At 38.4% G+C, this 14,600-nt stretch overlaps 1 protein-coding gene across 4 annotated transcripts in view; it reads right to left on the reverse strand.

The window, feature by feature from the left end:
* The window catches only part of FCHSD2 (FCH and double SH3 domains 2), a 119,760-nt gene that overhangs the window by 49,629 nt on the left and 55,531 nt on the right, over positions 1 to 14,600 (reverse strand). For all 4 annotated transcript variants that reach the window (XM_064411136.1, XM_064411137.1, XM_064411135.1 and 1 more), the window contains exons 4-8: positions 9,185 to 9,261; positions 7,964 to 8,108; positions 5,010 to 5,143; positions 4,081 to 4,135; positions 3,565 to 3,693 (exon numbers count right to left, since the gene is read on the reverse strand). In XM_064411136.1, coding sequence (XP_064267206.1) covers positions 3,565 to 3,693; positions 4,081 to 4,135; positions 5,010 to 5,143; positions 7,964 to 8,108; positions 9,185 to 9,261 — 540 coding nt within the window. The remainder of the gene's footprint in view (positions 1 to 3,564; positions 3,694 to 4,080; positions 4,136 to 5,009; positions 5,144 to 7,963; positions 8,109 to 9,184; positions 9,262 to 14,600) is intronic.

Below are 14,600 nucleotides of genomic sequence, written 5' to 3' on the forward strand. Positions count from 1 at the left end.
GCCTCTATAGCTGTAAATAAGAATATACCAACTTTCTACTAGATTAGAATGTTACATATTGCCTTGTAACTAAGAAACCTGTCCCTACTTTAGAGCTATGGCTGACTGCTTGCTCTTTCAAATCTCACAGCCTTTAAGGCTGATGTTTATTTGAGTAATAAATCATTTTTAGCCCAACTGTGGTCCCTTCAATTCTTTCAATTAACACAGTGATAACAATTGGTATCTCCAAGATAACAGGCCAGGGACTGGGTAAGCTCCAGCCAAGCCAGCCCTGGCTCCCAGTGAGCCAGAGGCAACAGAACCCACACAGCTCCATCCTAATTCTGGAAACAAGAACCCAAAACCCATGGAGAAACTGTTTATGGTGGATGCAAACAGCCTCTGACACACTTGTAAATGTTATATACAGTAATACAGCCAAGTATCAGATGAGAAGTTTGCATAAGTTTTTTTCTAGCTCTAAAGATTTTCTCATTTTTGGGTAACAACTGTGAAAAACCAGGCACTGGATCCAAAATCTGAACAGCCTGAGGAGATACTTGATGTGATTTAGAAATGTGGAGAGCCCTGAGCAGTTCAAAGATCAGCTCAAGGGCAGCTAAATGGGGAAACACTCACAGACAGCACGTGGCACTACAGGAATACCTAAGGACTTACTAATATTGAGATTAAAAGCACATTTTCTGAATATTAATCACAAAACGGTAGCAAAGATGTTTAGTTTAGACACTACAACTGCTCATAGCATGTAAAATATACTGAGTCACACCACCACTCAACCTATTGAAACAAAAACTGTGCTGGAAGGGTGGAAACTCCCTTCCAAAATCCTCCCTTCCCAGTGATGTCACCTAGAGATTACAAACATTGCATTTATCCTTCCCCCCATTTTCCAGTTCCAGCATCTCTTTCAAAAATGGTAACGCCTATTCAGAGTTCTTTACTCTGCAGGCAGCAATTTTTTCCCCAAATTACTGCATTTCTCTTTTTAACACTAATTTCATCTGCTATTTTCTGCCTGGTCAACCAAAACTGGCAAGATCCTGCTCCATTTCTCAGTCACTGTCCATTTGCTTACCCTGAATGATTCTGCACCTTCAATTGGCCACCTCTCTCTCCAGCTCCTTCCCCATTTGTGATAAATCATTCTGCTAAATAAAATAATCATTTTTTTCTGTACTTTATACAGTGTGGTTCCCTCAGGAATTTCAGAAGGAGGAGAAGGAGAAACCAGGACCCTGCCAGCAAATCCCACTCCAGATTACAAACTGCTGTTCCTATTATATTTATTTACATATTTAAGCAATTTCATCCTTCAATTTACATTAGAGCCCCTGGATGAAAGAACTGGAGTCCAGTGATGCATTATCCTTAATTTTCCTGGAGATTTTCCATCTCTGTCTCCTAAAATCTCCAATTTTGGGACCTCTGCCTTGCTCCAGAGGATGACCCCATTCCCAGGACACCTGGGTGTGTTCCCAGGGAGTTTTGCTCATGGCCAACAGTGCAGGAGACCTGAATTTACAGCTCTTCATTAAAAACACACTTTTGTTTACCACACAAAGAGATTCAATTGCTATAAATATCTGAGAGATGCAGAAAAATAAACCCTGAGTGTTGTCCTTTCCTTCCACAGTAATTTGGCTGGATGAAAGCACTTAGGCTTTCAGTAAACCACAATTATTTATATAAAAGAATAAGTTGTAAGGCTTTTTCTGTAGGAAAAATAAAAAGGTTCAGCTTGAGAAAGGCTTGAAAAAAAATTACCAAGGCTATTTGATCATTTTCAAAAATTATTTCAAACACCCTTTTTGTTTGTTTTGTTGTGAACCTATTAAATTCCCTTCTGGAATTGCTCCCAAGTAAGAGCATTAAGTGACGACAGCCAAGCATGCATGTAAGTGTGGAATAATCTTATGTAAGCATCAATTAATAATTTTATCTGCAGCAGCACAAGGAAATTCTTTACAAGCATTTCCATGTAGTAAACATTTAGTCAGCACAAATATTCACATTTTACTAACAGAAAAGCACACACAGAGGGAAAAGCAGGAGAATTCCTTTGGTGCTTTTATTTTTTATCTCACTTACCTGCTTTTCATATCAATATTTCCCTCCCAAAATTGCAAAGATATGCTGATAATACAGGGATTTGTTATAATTCTATGCTATTTCTCCAATAAAGCAATTCAAAATGCAAATAACAGTCTTCTAAGTCACCCTGCCTAGGAATAATTTGTAAAGAGCTATTTCAAGTAAAGTTTGAAAATGTCAACAAGTGAAATGCAAGCAGAAAAAGTGTGAAGGAGATGATTTTACTTATTTGTAAAGTGATTTATTTGTAACTCTCAAATTCAAAGACACAGGAATAGTGTACATTTAATTAACTCTAGGGTGATATTTAAGAAAAAACAACTGAGAGCAATCAGATTTGAACTTTTTAAAGTGTGTCATTTCCTCTGAGTTCAAGGAGCTGCTCCTGCCTTGACCTGGCAAAGTGCCACAGGTGGGAACAAGAATGCTGACTGCTGTTCCTTAAAATCCACAGTTTGGGAACCAAGATAGTTAATAACTCTAGCTCATTAATCACACCATAAAGAAGTGTTCTGATCAGACACAAAATAAAATGGATTATGGGATATGGTACTAAAGAAGTAAAAATAATTTCCAGTTTCCTTACAAGAGGAAAAGACAGGGCTCAGCCTGACAAACCTGACTCCTTTATCCACGTGAGTTTTTCAGTCAGGTTTATTTTAGTCCTTTATCCAAGTGAGTTCTATCCAGCTGAGTTTTTAAGAAAGGCAGTGAATTAAAAAATGAAGTGACTGCTCAGTTTTGGGGCCTGAAATCTGGTTCCAAGTTTTCTGGACACCACTGCAGGCTCTACCTTCCCTCTCACTTGCGGCAGCTCACTGGAAAAGCCAATCTTGGGACTTTGGACTTTTCAGATCGACCCAGTTCCCAGTTGTGATAATTCACTTGTGGGGAATTTTGGAAGGAATTCCAAACAGGACCTCTGAGCTGTTTTTGATGATGGGGTTTATTTTCTTACTCTTATCTTCTACAGGCAGGAAGGGTGAGTTCAGCTCACATCATTACAGCGTGGCTCAGAAGGTCACAGGACCCTCAGTGACAAGACTTTTTAAGGAGTTATTGATTAATAAAACACTGCTAACAAGGACATTCATGTTTTTGACTCAATCAAATATTTCATCTTATGGACCCATGCTACAGTGCAAGCTTTCTTAGCCAATCATTTTGTGACACACAAACCTACAGTACTGCATTATGAACTCGTTTTACCTCTTTTATTTTTCTATATCTAAAACTACTTTTATTTTGATAATATCTTAAACTCTAAAACTCTAAACTTTCCTTTACTTATCTCAATGTGTCTCTGCTACAAACTACAAATCCACATTCTCACTAAGTTTGGGAGCCTTTTCCAAGGTCTCAGACCAAATCCTGTGTTCAATTCTTGGCTTACAGCCCCAAAGTTCTGAGAATTCCCTGCATCTTGGATTCCAAGACCCTGTGGCAGGTAGAAATCATCTTCCTTACCTTCATGATGTTCACCAGGTCTGTTTGATAGTAGCGATCCTGGTGGGCATTGGCAGCTGCTAAAGTGAGGAGATAATCATTCCTGGCGTGGATAGCCTTGGAATTGCACTCAGATCGTCGGGCTTTTAACTGCAACGAGTGAAAGCACAGCTCACAAAGGGAATCTGAATGACCAAGCATTCAGGAACAGCAAATTAATTGTGTTTATATTGTGTTAATACATTTAGGGCATTTACAGCTTTTAATTCTTCCTAGTGATGAGGGGATTCCTGATGGATTTTTCTCTCCTGCAATTGGAATTTCACGTGTAGTCTTCAAAGAACAGTTTTAACTCTAATTAGATACATAATTCATTGCAAATATTCCATATATAATCTATAATCTGCCCAGAGGATGCTCTTGCTCATCCTTTGTCCCACCAATTTCCCTTCCAAGCTGTCCCTCACCTCTACATTCCACACAATTTGGGGCATTTGCCTCAAGAAATGAGCAGCAAAATCCAAGTTTTATACTCACCTTCACACTTGCCTTCTGCAAGCTTATTCTTGACTGAAAAAGACTAAGTTTGGACCTGGAACAGAAATGAGCAGAAGAAATTGAATAATTGCTTTACACTATTTCTACAGAAGTATTTTTTCATTGTCTGAAGGATGGTGGTTTAAAAAGTAAATAAGAAAACAAAATCAAGTCAACAGCTATTGTAATATTAATAACACTGCAGGATAAATCTGCTCCAAAACCCCCAAACTCAAATTTTTTGGTTGTTATTGTTTGTTTAAGTTTGATTGCTTATTTTCTTCAAGTATTATACGTAATTTTATTAAAGTTCTTTTCATCATCCCTCAGAAAGACAGAAAAGATCTCTAAGGAAACCATCATCTCATTCCCCGAGAGCAATTCTGAATAACTTCTAAAAACAAAAATTAAAGAAAAAAAAAGCAAAAGGGGTGTGGTGAACTCCCCTAAGACAGGCCAGACTCCAAACCCAAAACATGTGTTACTGGTTTTCCTGGAAGGAAGGAAATCACCCTCTTTAGGATGTCAAGGAACAGAAAAAACCTAAAGCCTCCAAAATTTATCTTGAAAAATGAAAAACAGTGTCCTGCTGCTCTTCCCTCTAAATGGAGTGATCCAAAATTTGAGATGTGTGGATAGAAAAGGAAGTCAGGAGGCTTCAATATCAAAGAAGTGCCAGCTGACACACAGTCCACAAAAAATGCCAAATTAAAGCTGTTACTTGAACTTCCTTCCTAAACAAACCAACACAAACAAGTTCTAATTTCCTCTCAGGGTGTGCTTGAAATAGCTACAAAAATGTATAGGAGCAAAATGCAAAGAAAACCTGGCAGAATCTCGTTGAAAGCCAAATATCAAGTGCAAAACCTAATACAAATGTGCTTTTTGGGGCTGCAATTATTCCTACATATGCCATTATAAAAACATACTTGGCCTCAATATCAGCTTTCTCCCGCACCGCCTGAGCCATCTGTTCAGTCTCAAAATATTTCTTTTTGCCTTTAGCTAAATCTTTGACTGTCTCCTGTAGTTCAGCTTGGATCCTTGTCAGCTGGTCCACACACTGAAAGAAAGCATTTAGGAAAGAAAATATTACTTTTTTTTGCATCCAAATATTATCATTATCATCAATGTTTTACTGCTTTTTATGGTATTTTATAGGGAAGGATGCAGGCTTCAAGTCACTCCTGGTCAATTATTCATGCAGGTCTTTTAAAACTGATCAGAACACAAAACCTTCTCTCTTCCTTTCTTTCTGCTGCTGTTTAAAGTGTTAGGATAACCCACAAATTAAACAGAAATGTTCTGAAAGCTTTGGATGCAGTAATTAGTTGAAGTCATTGGAATACAACTGGGAAAAATCCAAAGGCAATCTACTGGAAGTGATACCAAAAAATTATTCATCTTTCCTTCTTTAAAATTTAAAACATCAAGCAAAAGCTGCCACATAAAGCACAACACAACAGGAAGAAAATTTATTATATTCAGCAATTCTTCAGACACCCTGCCAGTTTAAGAAAAACCCCAACAAAGTGGGAAAGGGTCTGTGCTAAGCAGGATCTTGGTAAGAAAACCAATGTGAATCATCAGTGTCTAGAATTAAAACTCTCTTCAGAAGAGATTACTAAAGATTTTCTTTCACCCAAACTGGATTAAGCATGCAGGAGATTGATAGTCCAGGGGATTTCTATTTAATTACAGACATCACAGGCTGGATGTGGTCAGTGGAGGCTCCAGCAGCACCCATGGGTGAGTTCAAGGAATTCAATTTGCCTTTGAGTCCTTCAAACACCACCCCAAAAGTCCCAGCTCTTTTCATATCATCACCACCCCCCTGGCTGCCCTCATTCCAGGTGCTGAACACCCGTGCAAAACCCCTCAGCTTCTTCATTTCACTAATTATTAATGCATAATTACTGTAACCTCCTTTGGGAGCACTGCAGGACTGGCAGGGTGCTGGGATCCAACAATCTAACACTGACTTCCCCCTGTTCCACTGCTAAAAAATAACACCCAGCCACCTGGAAAAAACAAAGTGGCAGCCAACAGGAATGGCTGGTCTTCTCACCACACAATCCTGCTCAAATTGCTACAAAGCACAGAAAAATTCCCACTAAAGCCACTGTTTGATGTGTGCAGACCAATAAAGCAATGGGCTCCAGAGGGTGCATTCCCTAAAGGCTGGTTTGGAGAGTGGTGGAAGGCAGAATTTGGATTTCTGGAGAGCTCTGTGTGCATCAGTGAAAAATGAAAGGTAAAATAATCTGTATGTAACGGATGGCTGACAAAGAGCTAAAAGCCTGTGAAAAGAACCAGGGTTTTGCAACATCAGCAGGGATTTTGATCCCTAAAATCTCCTGCCAGCATCAAAAAATTAAAATATCAAATAACCCCAGTTGTAAAAAAGATCATTTGAGAAGAGTTAAATAATCTTGCTTTGCATCCCTGTAGGATAAAAAATTGTCAGGAGACTGGAAGCCTCTTTAGATGGGTATTCCCATGTAACCTTACAAGTATTTTGCTGACTGAATTTTAATTTTGATAAGCTTTTGTCTGAATGGGGGTCAGAACAATTATTTCTCTGTCCATTATTTATCTGTTTGGGAATTCAAAGGGAAGGGTGAGAGGCTGCACTGTGTAAAACAATAAACTGGTTGTGTAGGAGAATTAATCCTGCCAAGTGGATGATAATTCCATGTTGTAGGAAAAGCACACTGCTAGAATACCCTGAACCAGAATACTGCCCTGATAATTGTAATAATTTGTTCTGCTGATTCAGAAGTGCAGGAATAAAGGAACTTCTATGACTTTTAAATATGTAAAGATCCCACTTCTGCTGCTGACTCATAAACACAGAATTATCACCACTTGCAGAAGAATAAAGTACAATTATTTAGCAGTAAGTGCCATAAAATTGCCACAGCGTTGTTTGGAAAGCTTCACATGCAAATAAAATTCCACAGGACAATAAAACAGCATTAATAAAGTTAATTTTTCCCTCACAAAACAGATATTGCACATGTTTCTAAGAGCAGAATAATTTGTTTAGAAACTCAGAGCTCACATCACAGGAACATCCATTTGAATTTGTAACCAAGCCTTTTACAAAATACTCCTCTAGAACACAGAACTGGGTCCATTCTGGATCTTTGTGGTCACTTTGTAACAAGGACAGATAAAATGTCTGTTGTTTGGGTTTTTACTTTTTTATTAATGGGACATCTTCCACTATCCCAGGCTGCTCCAAGCACCATCCAACCTGGCCTTGGACACGTCCAGGGATGGAACAGCCACAGCTTCTCTGGGCACCCTCATAAATGACTTTCAAAAACAACAAGCAATTAAATTAATATCCAGCTCACTGGAACGACACTATTTTCTCTGCAGGGACAATTACAGCTAATTAAAGAGATAATTAAAGCAGCTTTTGGAGCACTTACTTGTGATAGTGTTACAGGAGGTGGCTGGACAGTCTCCACTCTCCATCCTGGAGATTGCTCAAGCCATTCCTCCATGTTTCAGATGGATCTTTTCTCAAAATCAGAACTTTTTCTAACAAAACCCACTTGCAATTGTCACTGCAAACCCAATGCAAGGCAATTTCTACAGCACAGTGTGAAATTTGCTGAGATACATTTGACCAACTGATATAGTATTTTTAGGAGACTCATTTCCCAGCAGTTATAATTTGGGATAACAGCTCAGAATTTTGATCCCTCTGCAACAAGCTGGACAAGATGAAGAGTACTGTAAGATGAATCTTACAGATATAAGATGAAGAGTACTTACATATTTTAGAAGTACCACAATAAAAGATTTCTAAAAATCTATTTTCTTCAATAAAAATGACAATAGTTCAAAGGATTTCTTAAAGCACAAATACCTTCTTCAGCTGCTGCTCCTTAAAGCACCGGACACTCCTGGCTGGTTCAGAAATTAAATTTTTATAGTTCTCACAGATATTGAGTCGGGACTGGGCCACCTGCATGGTGCCTTCTAAGAGTGATTTCCAAACTGAGTACATGCTCCTAAAATAATGAAACACAGAGAGGGTGTGGGAAGGAAGAAAGGGAGGTCAGGTGTTCCACTGAAAAATCGGATTTATGGAATGTCCTGAACTGGAAGGATCCTCCACGAGGATCAGAATCAGCTCCTGGGGCTGGTTTATGTGACAGCAGCACACATTTTTCCAAGGACTGCTTTTAAAACTAAATCTGAAGCACAATTCTTTAGTAAATATCTCCAAAACTTTTAATGGAAGTTGTACCAAAAATAAAGCTTTTCCCGCCTGTTCCTCTCTTGTGATTTAACTTGTTACCAAACAGTTTGGGTTCAGCACTTGGGGATGGGTAGGGAGGGGTTTGGAGAAGGGATCTCATGGGTGTTATGGGAGTGTTTCATGTACACTTGAGACTGATAATTCAGTTTATTTCTTTCTAAACACACAGCCAATGTGAGGGTGCAGAAAGCCCCAAACACAAATCTGTCAATTTCTTCCTGCTTGAAATAAATTTTTTAATGTCCTCTTTGTCAGAACACAAAGAGGACATTAAAACAAAGCATCTGAAAGCTCATTCCAAATATTTAAGAGGTGCTGTTCAAAGGCTTTCAGCAACTGCTTTATTTCTGGTTTCATGTTTTATCCACCTTTCATGTTAATGAAATAAAGTTTTGTAAACAACTGTCTCTTGCTTTGCCTCCTCCCTGCTGTCAGATTTGATCTTCACAAAGAACAGCCTCATAAAATGAGGTCTCTTCCTGTCTTTTCCTGTGAAACAATCCACACACTTACCCCTCTAGCCTTAAAGTTACTTACTAAAATCTATATTCAGATACAGACATTAATACCCAAACAGATGCAAATTACAGTTGTGGTCCTGTCAAGCTGTTTTGTTTCTTCCATCTTCCTAAATATTCAAGTCATAAACATCTATTTAAGATTAATCTCAGAAAAACAAAGCTTCTCTTTTAACTGGCAATGCTCTACTACAAAGGAAAAAGAAAAATTAGCTACAGAAAAGCAATGATTCATTGTTAACTAAAATAATGACACAAATTGAAATGATAAATACAGCAATTTTAAGATATCCAACTGGCAAATTACCTATAATCACTTCGTTCCTCAGCTCTTATTCCAAGCCAGTCCTTCTTTAAGTATTGGCTAGCCAGCTTCTGAATGCTCTGTTAAAAAAAGGGGGAAAATAGTTTAAAAAGAAGGTAATTAAAACACCATTTCTGCTCTTACATCAGACAAATGAAAACCCGAAGAAGCAAACAATCTCCAGCTCAGCAAAAGTACAAATTCCCACACAGAGGTGGCAATGTTGGAAGGGAAAGGGCTGAGCTTGTGCCAGCTGTGAGAACCCCAATTTGTATTTCTCTGCATCAGGACAGGGGCTCCCAGAACCCAGGAAACATCTGGATCATCATGAGCCCACCCTGGCATGCCCAGCTCGGATCATCCGAGGCTGCAGGAGCTCTGCCGCTCCCAGGAGGAGCCCATACTCAGACAAGAGATTGACAAATGCAGCTCATCTTTAATTATTAATGTTAATTGCACCCTTCAGTCCCCGCGTTTCGTTTTGCACGGCCTCTGGAAATCAATAACAACATTCTCATACTCAAGGTCAGAAAGCAGCAGGGTTTCATTTATAACCACAGAGGGAAGGGCAGCTGCTGCCACAGCGACCCCTCCTCTGGCTGCTGATCCCATTTTCCTCCATACATCCATATATATTCCAATTTCCTCAATATACACATATATATCCCAATTTCCTCAATATATCTCAATTCCTCAATAAATATCCCATCTTCCTCAATATATCAATATATATTCCATTTTCCTCAATATATCAATATACATATAATTTTCCTCAATACATCTATATATACCCCATTTTCCTCAATATATCAATATATATCCCATTTTCCTCAATATATCAAGATATATTTCATTTTCCTCAATATATCAGAATATATCCCAATTTCCTCAATATATATTCCATTTTCCTCAATATATCAATATATATCCCATTTTCCTCAATATATCAAGATATATTTCATTTTCCTCAATATATCAATATATATATATCTCATTTTCCTCAATATATCAATATACATCCCATTTTTCTCAATATATCACTATATATTTCATTTTCCTCAATATATCAGAATATATCCCAATTTCCTCAATATATATTCCATTTTCCTCAATACATCAATATATATCCCAATTTCCTCAATATGACAATATACATCCCAATTTCCTCAATATATCAATATATATTCCATTTTCCTCAATACATCAATATATATCCCAATTTCCTCAATATGTCAATATATATCCCAATTTCCTCAATATACATTCCATTTTCCTCAATACATCAATATATATCCTATTTTCCTCAATATGTCTATATACCTCCCAATTTCCTCAATATATCAATGCATATCCCAATTTCCTCAATATATCAATGCACACCCCATTTTGGGGACATGGGTTGGTGGTGGGACAACAGCTGGACTCAAAGTCCTTGAAGATCCTTTGCAACCTAAACCATCACCACAAAAACAAAGGTAATGGAAGCACCATTTCTGCTCTTACCTCAGACAAATGAAAACCCAAAGAAGCAAACAATCTCCAGCCCTGCAAATGTACAAATTCTCACACTCAGAGAGTGTGAATTTTCACTGGGTGAAAATTCCCACTCCAGCTAAGAATCAACCCCCCAGGAGTATTTTGGAAGAGCAGTCCTGAGGAAGAGCCTGGGGTGAGACATCTTTGCCCAGTGTCATTTATTTACCCTTTCCATACCATGTTTAAGATGCAACAACCTTTGAATTAATTCTAAAAAAAAATAAAAAATCAGAAGTAGCTCAAACAGCACAAGATTTTATTAATGTCTCACAGCCCACACAGTGGTAGAAATTTATCACCAAGCCATGATCTGATCAATGTGTTCACACAGAAAAATTAAATGTTGCTAATAGATCACTAGTAGCACAGTCATGCTCCCTCATATTAAAAAAAAAAAAGCAAATTCCATTAGGTAGCTATTAAAAAATCCTAGATAAAAGGAAAAATAGCATTTCCTTTAACCCTGGCAGAGCGATTTGCAATGGGATTTGGAGCTTTATGAGATGACTCCACCTGGTGCTAATTCCATATTTCCACCCTTTCTTCTTCAGACTCCACTACAAAATCTGCCTCAAGATGCTGAACAAACATTCAGAAATAGGAAAAAAACTCGCTGGCAGCTGAGGACAAGCTCTGCCAAAATTAAGATGCAAAAAAGTCACAAGAGGGATAAATAAAGCTATTTTTGCCCAGAGAAATCCTATCACTGATGTCAGCAAATAAACCATAAACCAAGTGGGATTAACCATTTATTTCCTAACTGAACAAGCTCAGCAACAGAACCACTCAAAAAAATGAAGATAATAGGGAGGATAAAATAATCATGGAATATCCTGAGCTGGAAGGGACCCACAGGATCACAAAATCCAACTCCTGGCCCTGCACAGTCCAACAATCCCACTCTGAGTGTTGTCCAAACACTCCTGGAGCTCTGGCATCCATGAAAAAATCAGCACAATTTCACATACACTCAGATTTGTATTTCCCAGGGCTGCAGCTCCTATTTGATGTTTTCTATCACCAGACCTCACACCCCAAATCTATTTATTGATATTATCTAATAAAGCCAGTTGTGGCAGGTATTGGGGAGGAAAAAAAATTTAAAATATTTGCCATAATGCTTACAAAAGGGATTAAAATTAGAAAAGGAGAGAGGGAGATGACCCAAATTAAAAGATCATTGTTAGAAGACTTTTTAAAAGTCATATTAACAACACTTTCCAAAACAGTTGTAAGGTTTTTATCTGTAATAATAACCGAAGGTGCTGATGACAGCAAGTGCCAAAAAAACCTATTACTGACAGCAGAAAGCATGACAGACACAGCTGATGTAACACTGAGTTTTGGGACTATCAGACAGCCAAATTCAAGACTGCTTTTCATTTAGGTGGTTTCGGTATCTTGCATCATTTTGATCCCTTCTCTTTGTCACAGGAGCTTTCTGACATGGTTATTTCTTTTATTGATTATTTTGTTTGCTAAGTCCTCTTCTGGCAGGCAAACACTCCACAACAGAGAGGCTTCAATATCTCTCTTTGCTTCTTCTCTGGGAAAAGCAAGGTTACTCCCAATTAAACTGACTTCATGGGAAGTGTGGAAGACACTTTTACTAATCAACAGCTGCAAATTAACACTCTCTATTAGCAGCTAGAAAATGTCACAGTTTTATTATGTATTAATTCTTATTATCAGACCCACCCCATTGCTTATGTGCAAAAGAGCTTTGCTGTATTTAATTTTTAAATGGGAAAAAAAGCATTGGGAATGTTGTACTTTGTCATTCTTGTGAGGTGCAGGCACTGTGGAAAATTCTGTTTTATTTCAGTACTGCTGGTTGTTCCAAAATAAATTTGACAGCTACACCAAGACTCTCCTGCCACTGTAAAAACAGCCTTTGACTGATATTTTCAGACCCACATTTGAGCAAGACTGTATGGGCCATTCTCTGATGACCCTCGTGGGTCCCTTCCAGCTCAGAATATTCTGTGAAATGAATGAAGCAATGTGTGAGGACTGGCTGAGGATGAAGGGGAATTGTCACACACAGAGACTCCTCCAAAAAAATAAAGGGCAAAAAAACCCCACACAACCAAAACGCAAAATGTCTACACTTTGAAGAATGCTCCTACTACACAAATGAAGAAATGAGGTGTATCCAAACCAAGAAATTTCAGGCACTTCCCCAGTGCCCTCAGCTTTTTTCTCAAACCAGTGAGATTTGACCCAAATCCAGCGAGCTCGGGGAGCCTGACTCACTCAAACACAGCTGAAATTCAGGAGGGAGCTTTATCAATCACACAGATGTTTGCCTCACAAGTTTCAGGAGTAACTTGGAAGAGATTTTACACCCTTGCCAATCTCTTGGAAACATTTGGACAGGGAGAAAGGAGCAGAAAATGCAAAACAGCCTGTGAGGTGAGAACTGTGGTTCTTGAATCCAGCAGAACCATTCAGTGTCAGTACTAAAGTCTGGGATAGTGATTATTTCAAATGGTCTTTTATTTACCAGAGGTAGATAAAGTATTTTCATGAGAATGAAGGGACTCAGGCAGGGATTCCAGGGAGGATGTGGCGTGGCTCCACTGGCATCACAAGCTCTGTCAGACACAATTCTTGGGTTGGGAGCTCACACAGGGCCTTAGGCAGCAGCTCCATGGCCAAATGAAAATGAAAACAATGCCTGGAACAGGCAGCACATGGACTTCTCCAGTGCATCCTGGCCCTTCCCAAAAGGTGCCCTGACTGTTGGTCTGCACTTGGTTAATGAGAGGCAAAAGTTTCCCCTGTGCCTGCAGCACCAATTGCAAAATTCCCTGGAAATGTTAGGAAAGGCTGGTTATTTAAGGTGAAGCTGCAACCCTAACCATGCTTCTCCTTCCTCAAGATGAGATTTTCCTTCCCACTATCAGATGACTCCAAGAAAATACGGAGTTTCATTCATTCATTTATTCACAATTTTGTTCCAAGCTGCTTCATTTCTCTTTTTATTTTCAGATATTTGAAGCATGACAAGAAAGCAAAGAAAACAAAGTGGGAAGCTAAAAAATTCATGTACAGCAGTTAAATATCACCTCAGGCACTCCTGCAATCAGGTTTAGTAAAATAAACGTCAAAGCTCTTCTCATTCACTTTGTTCATTTGTTAAAACTGTTGCTTCATTTGCAGCATTTTAATTCTCTCCAAAACAATCTGAATAAGATATAATTTAACTTTTCCTCTCTCAGCCCTCCTTTTTAAAAAAACCCTGGCACTAAGTTTGTCCCTTTTTTCCAAAGGTTTCGCAGTTTTCAAAAACAACACTCAGAGGGCTAAGACAGGAAATGATCAGAGGATAAAACCACTGCAGCCAAGCTGACTACACCTAGAGCCAATTCAGATTTATTCACCAAAATGTTCTCTAACCTATTATATTCCTGACCTTTCATCAGGCCAGCATCCACAGCTAACCTAGGGATTCATATTCTGTACTACTTGGCACAAAACCAGCGTTGGAAGTTTCTTTCTCTGTCTCATTATGAGTCTCCCTTACTATGAATAACCTTACAGATTTTAAGTAATAAAACCATACATCATTAAGCTTCCAACTGTTTTTTCTCTGAATTCTCCTGTCTTTGGCTTCCAAATTTTAGGATTTCAGGCATCAAGAAAAATGAATTGTAATATCCATGATGTGGCACCGTGGCTATCATTTAATCACAGATACTTCCAACTCTGAGCAGAATAAATCCAGTTACACCAACCAAGCTCAGTATTCATGTGGAGAAATTATTTTCACTTTCTAAATGACATACTTTAAATTGCTACAGTAAGGATATGTTGCTATTTGGAAACCTTCCAGGTTATTTTGAAAGCCTTTTGCTAAATGACTCCTTTAAAAATGTCT

This window comes from Passer domesticus, chromosome 2 (genome assembly GCF_036417665.1).
Source record: "Passer domesticus isolate bPasDom1 chromosome 2, bPasDom1.hap1, whole genome shotgun sequence".
Lineage (NCBI taxonomy): Eukaryota > Metazoa > Chordata > Aves > Passeriformes > Passeridae > Passer > Passer domesticus.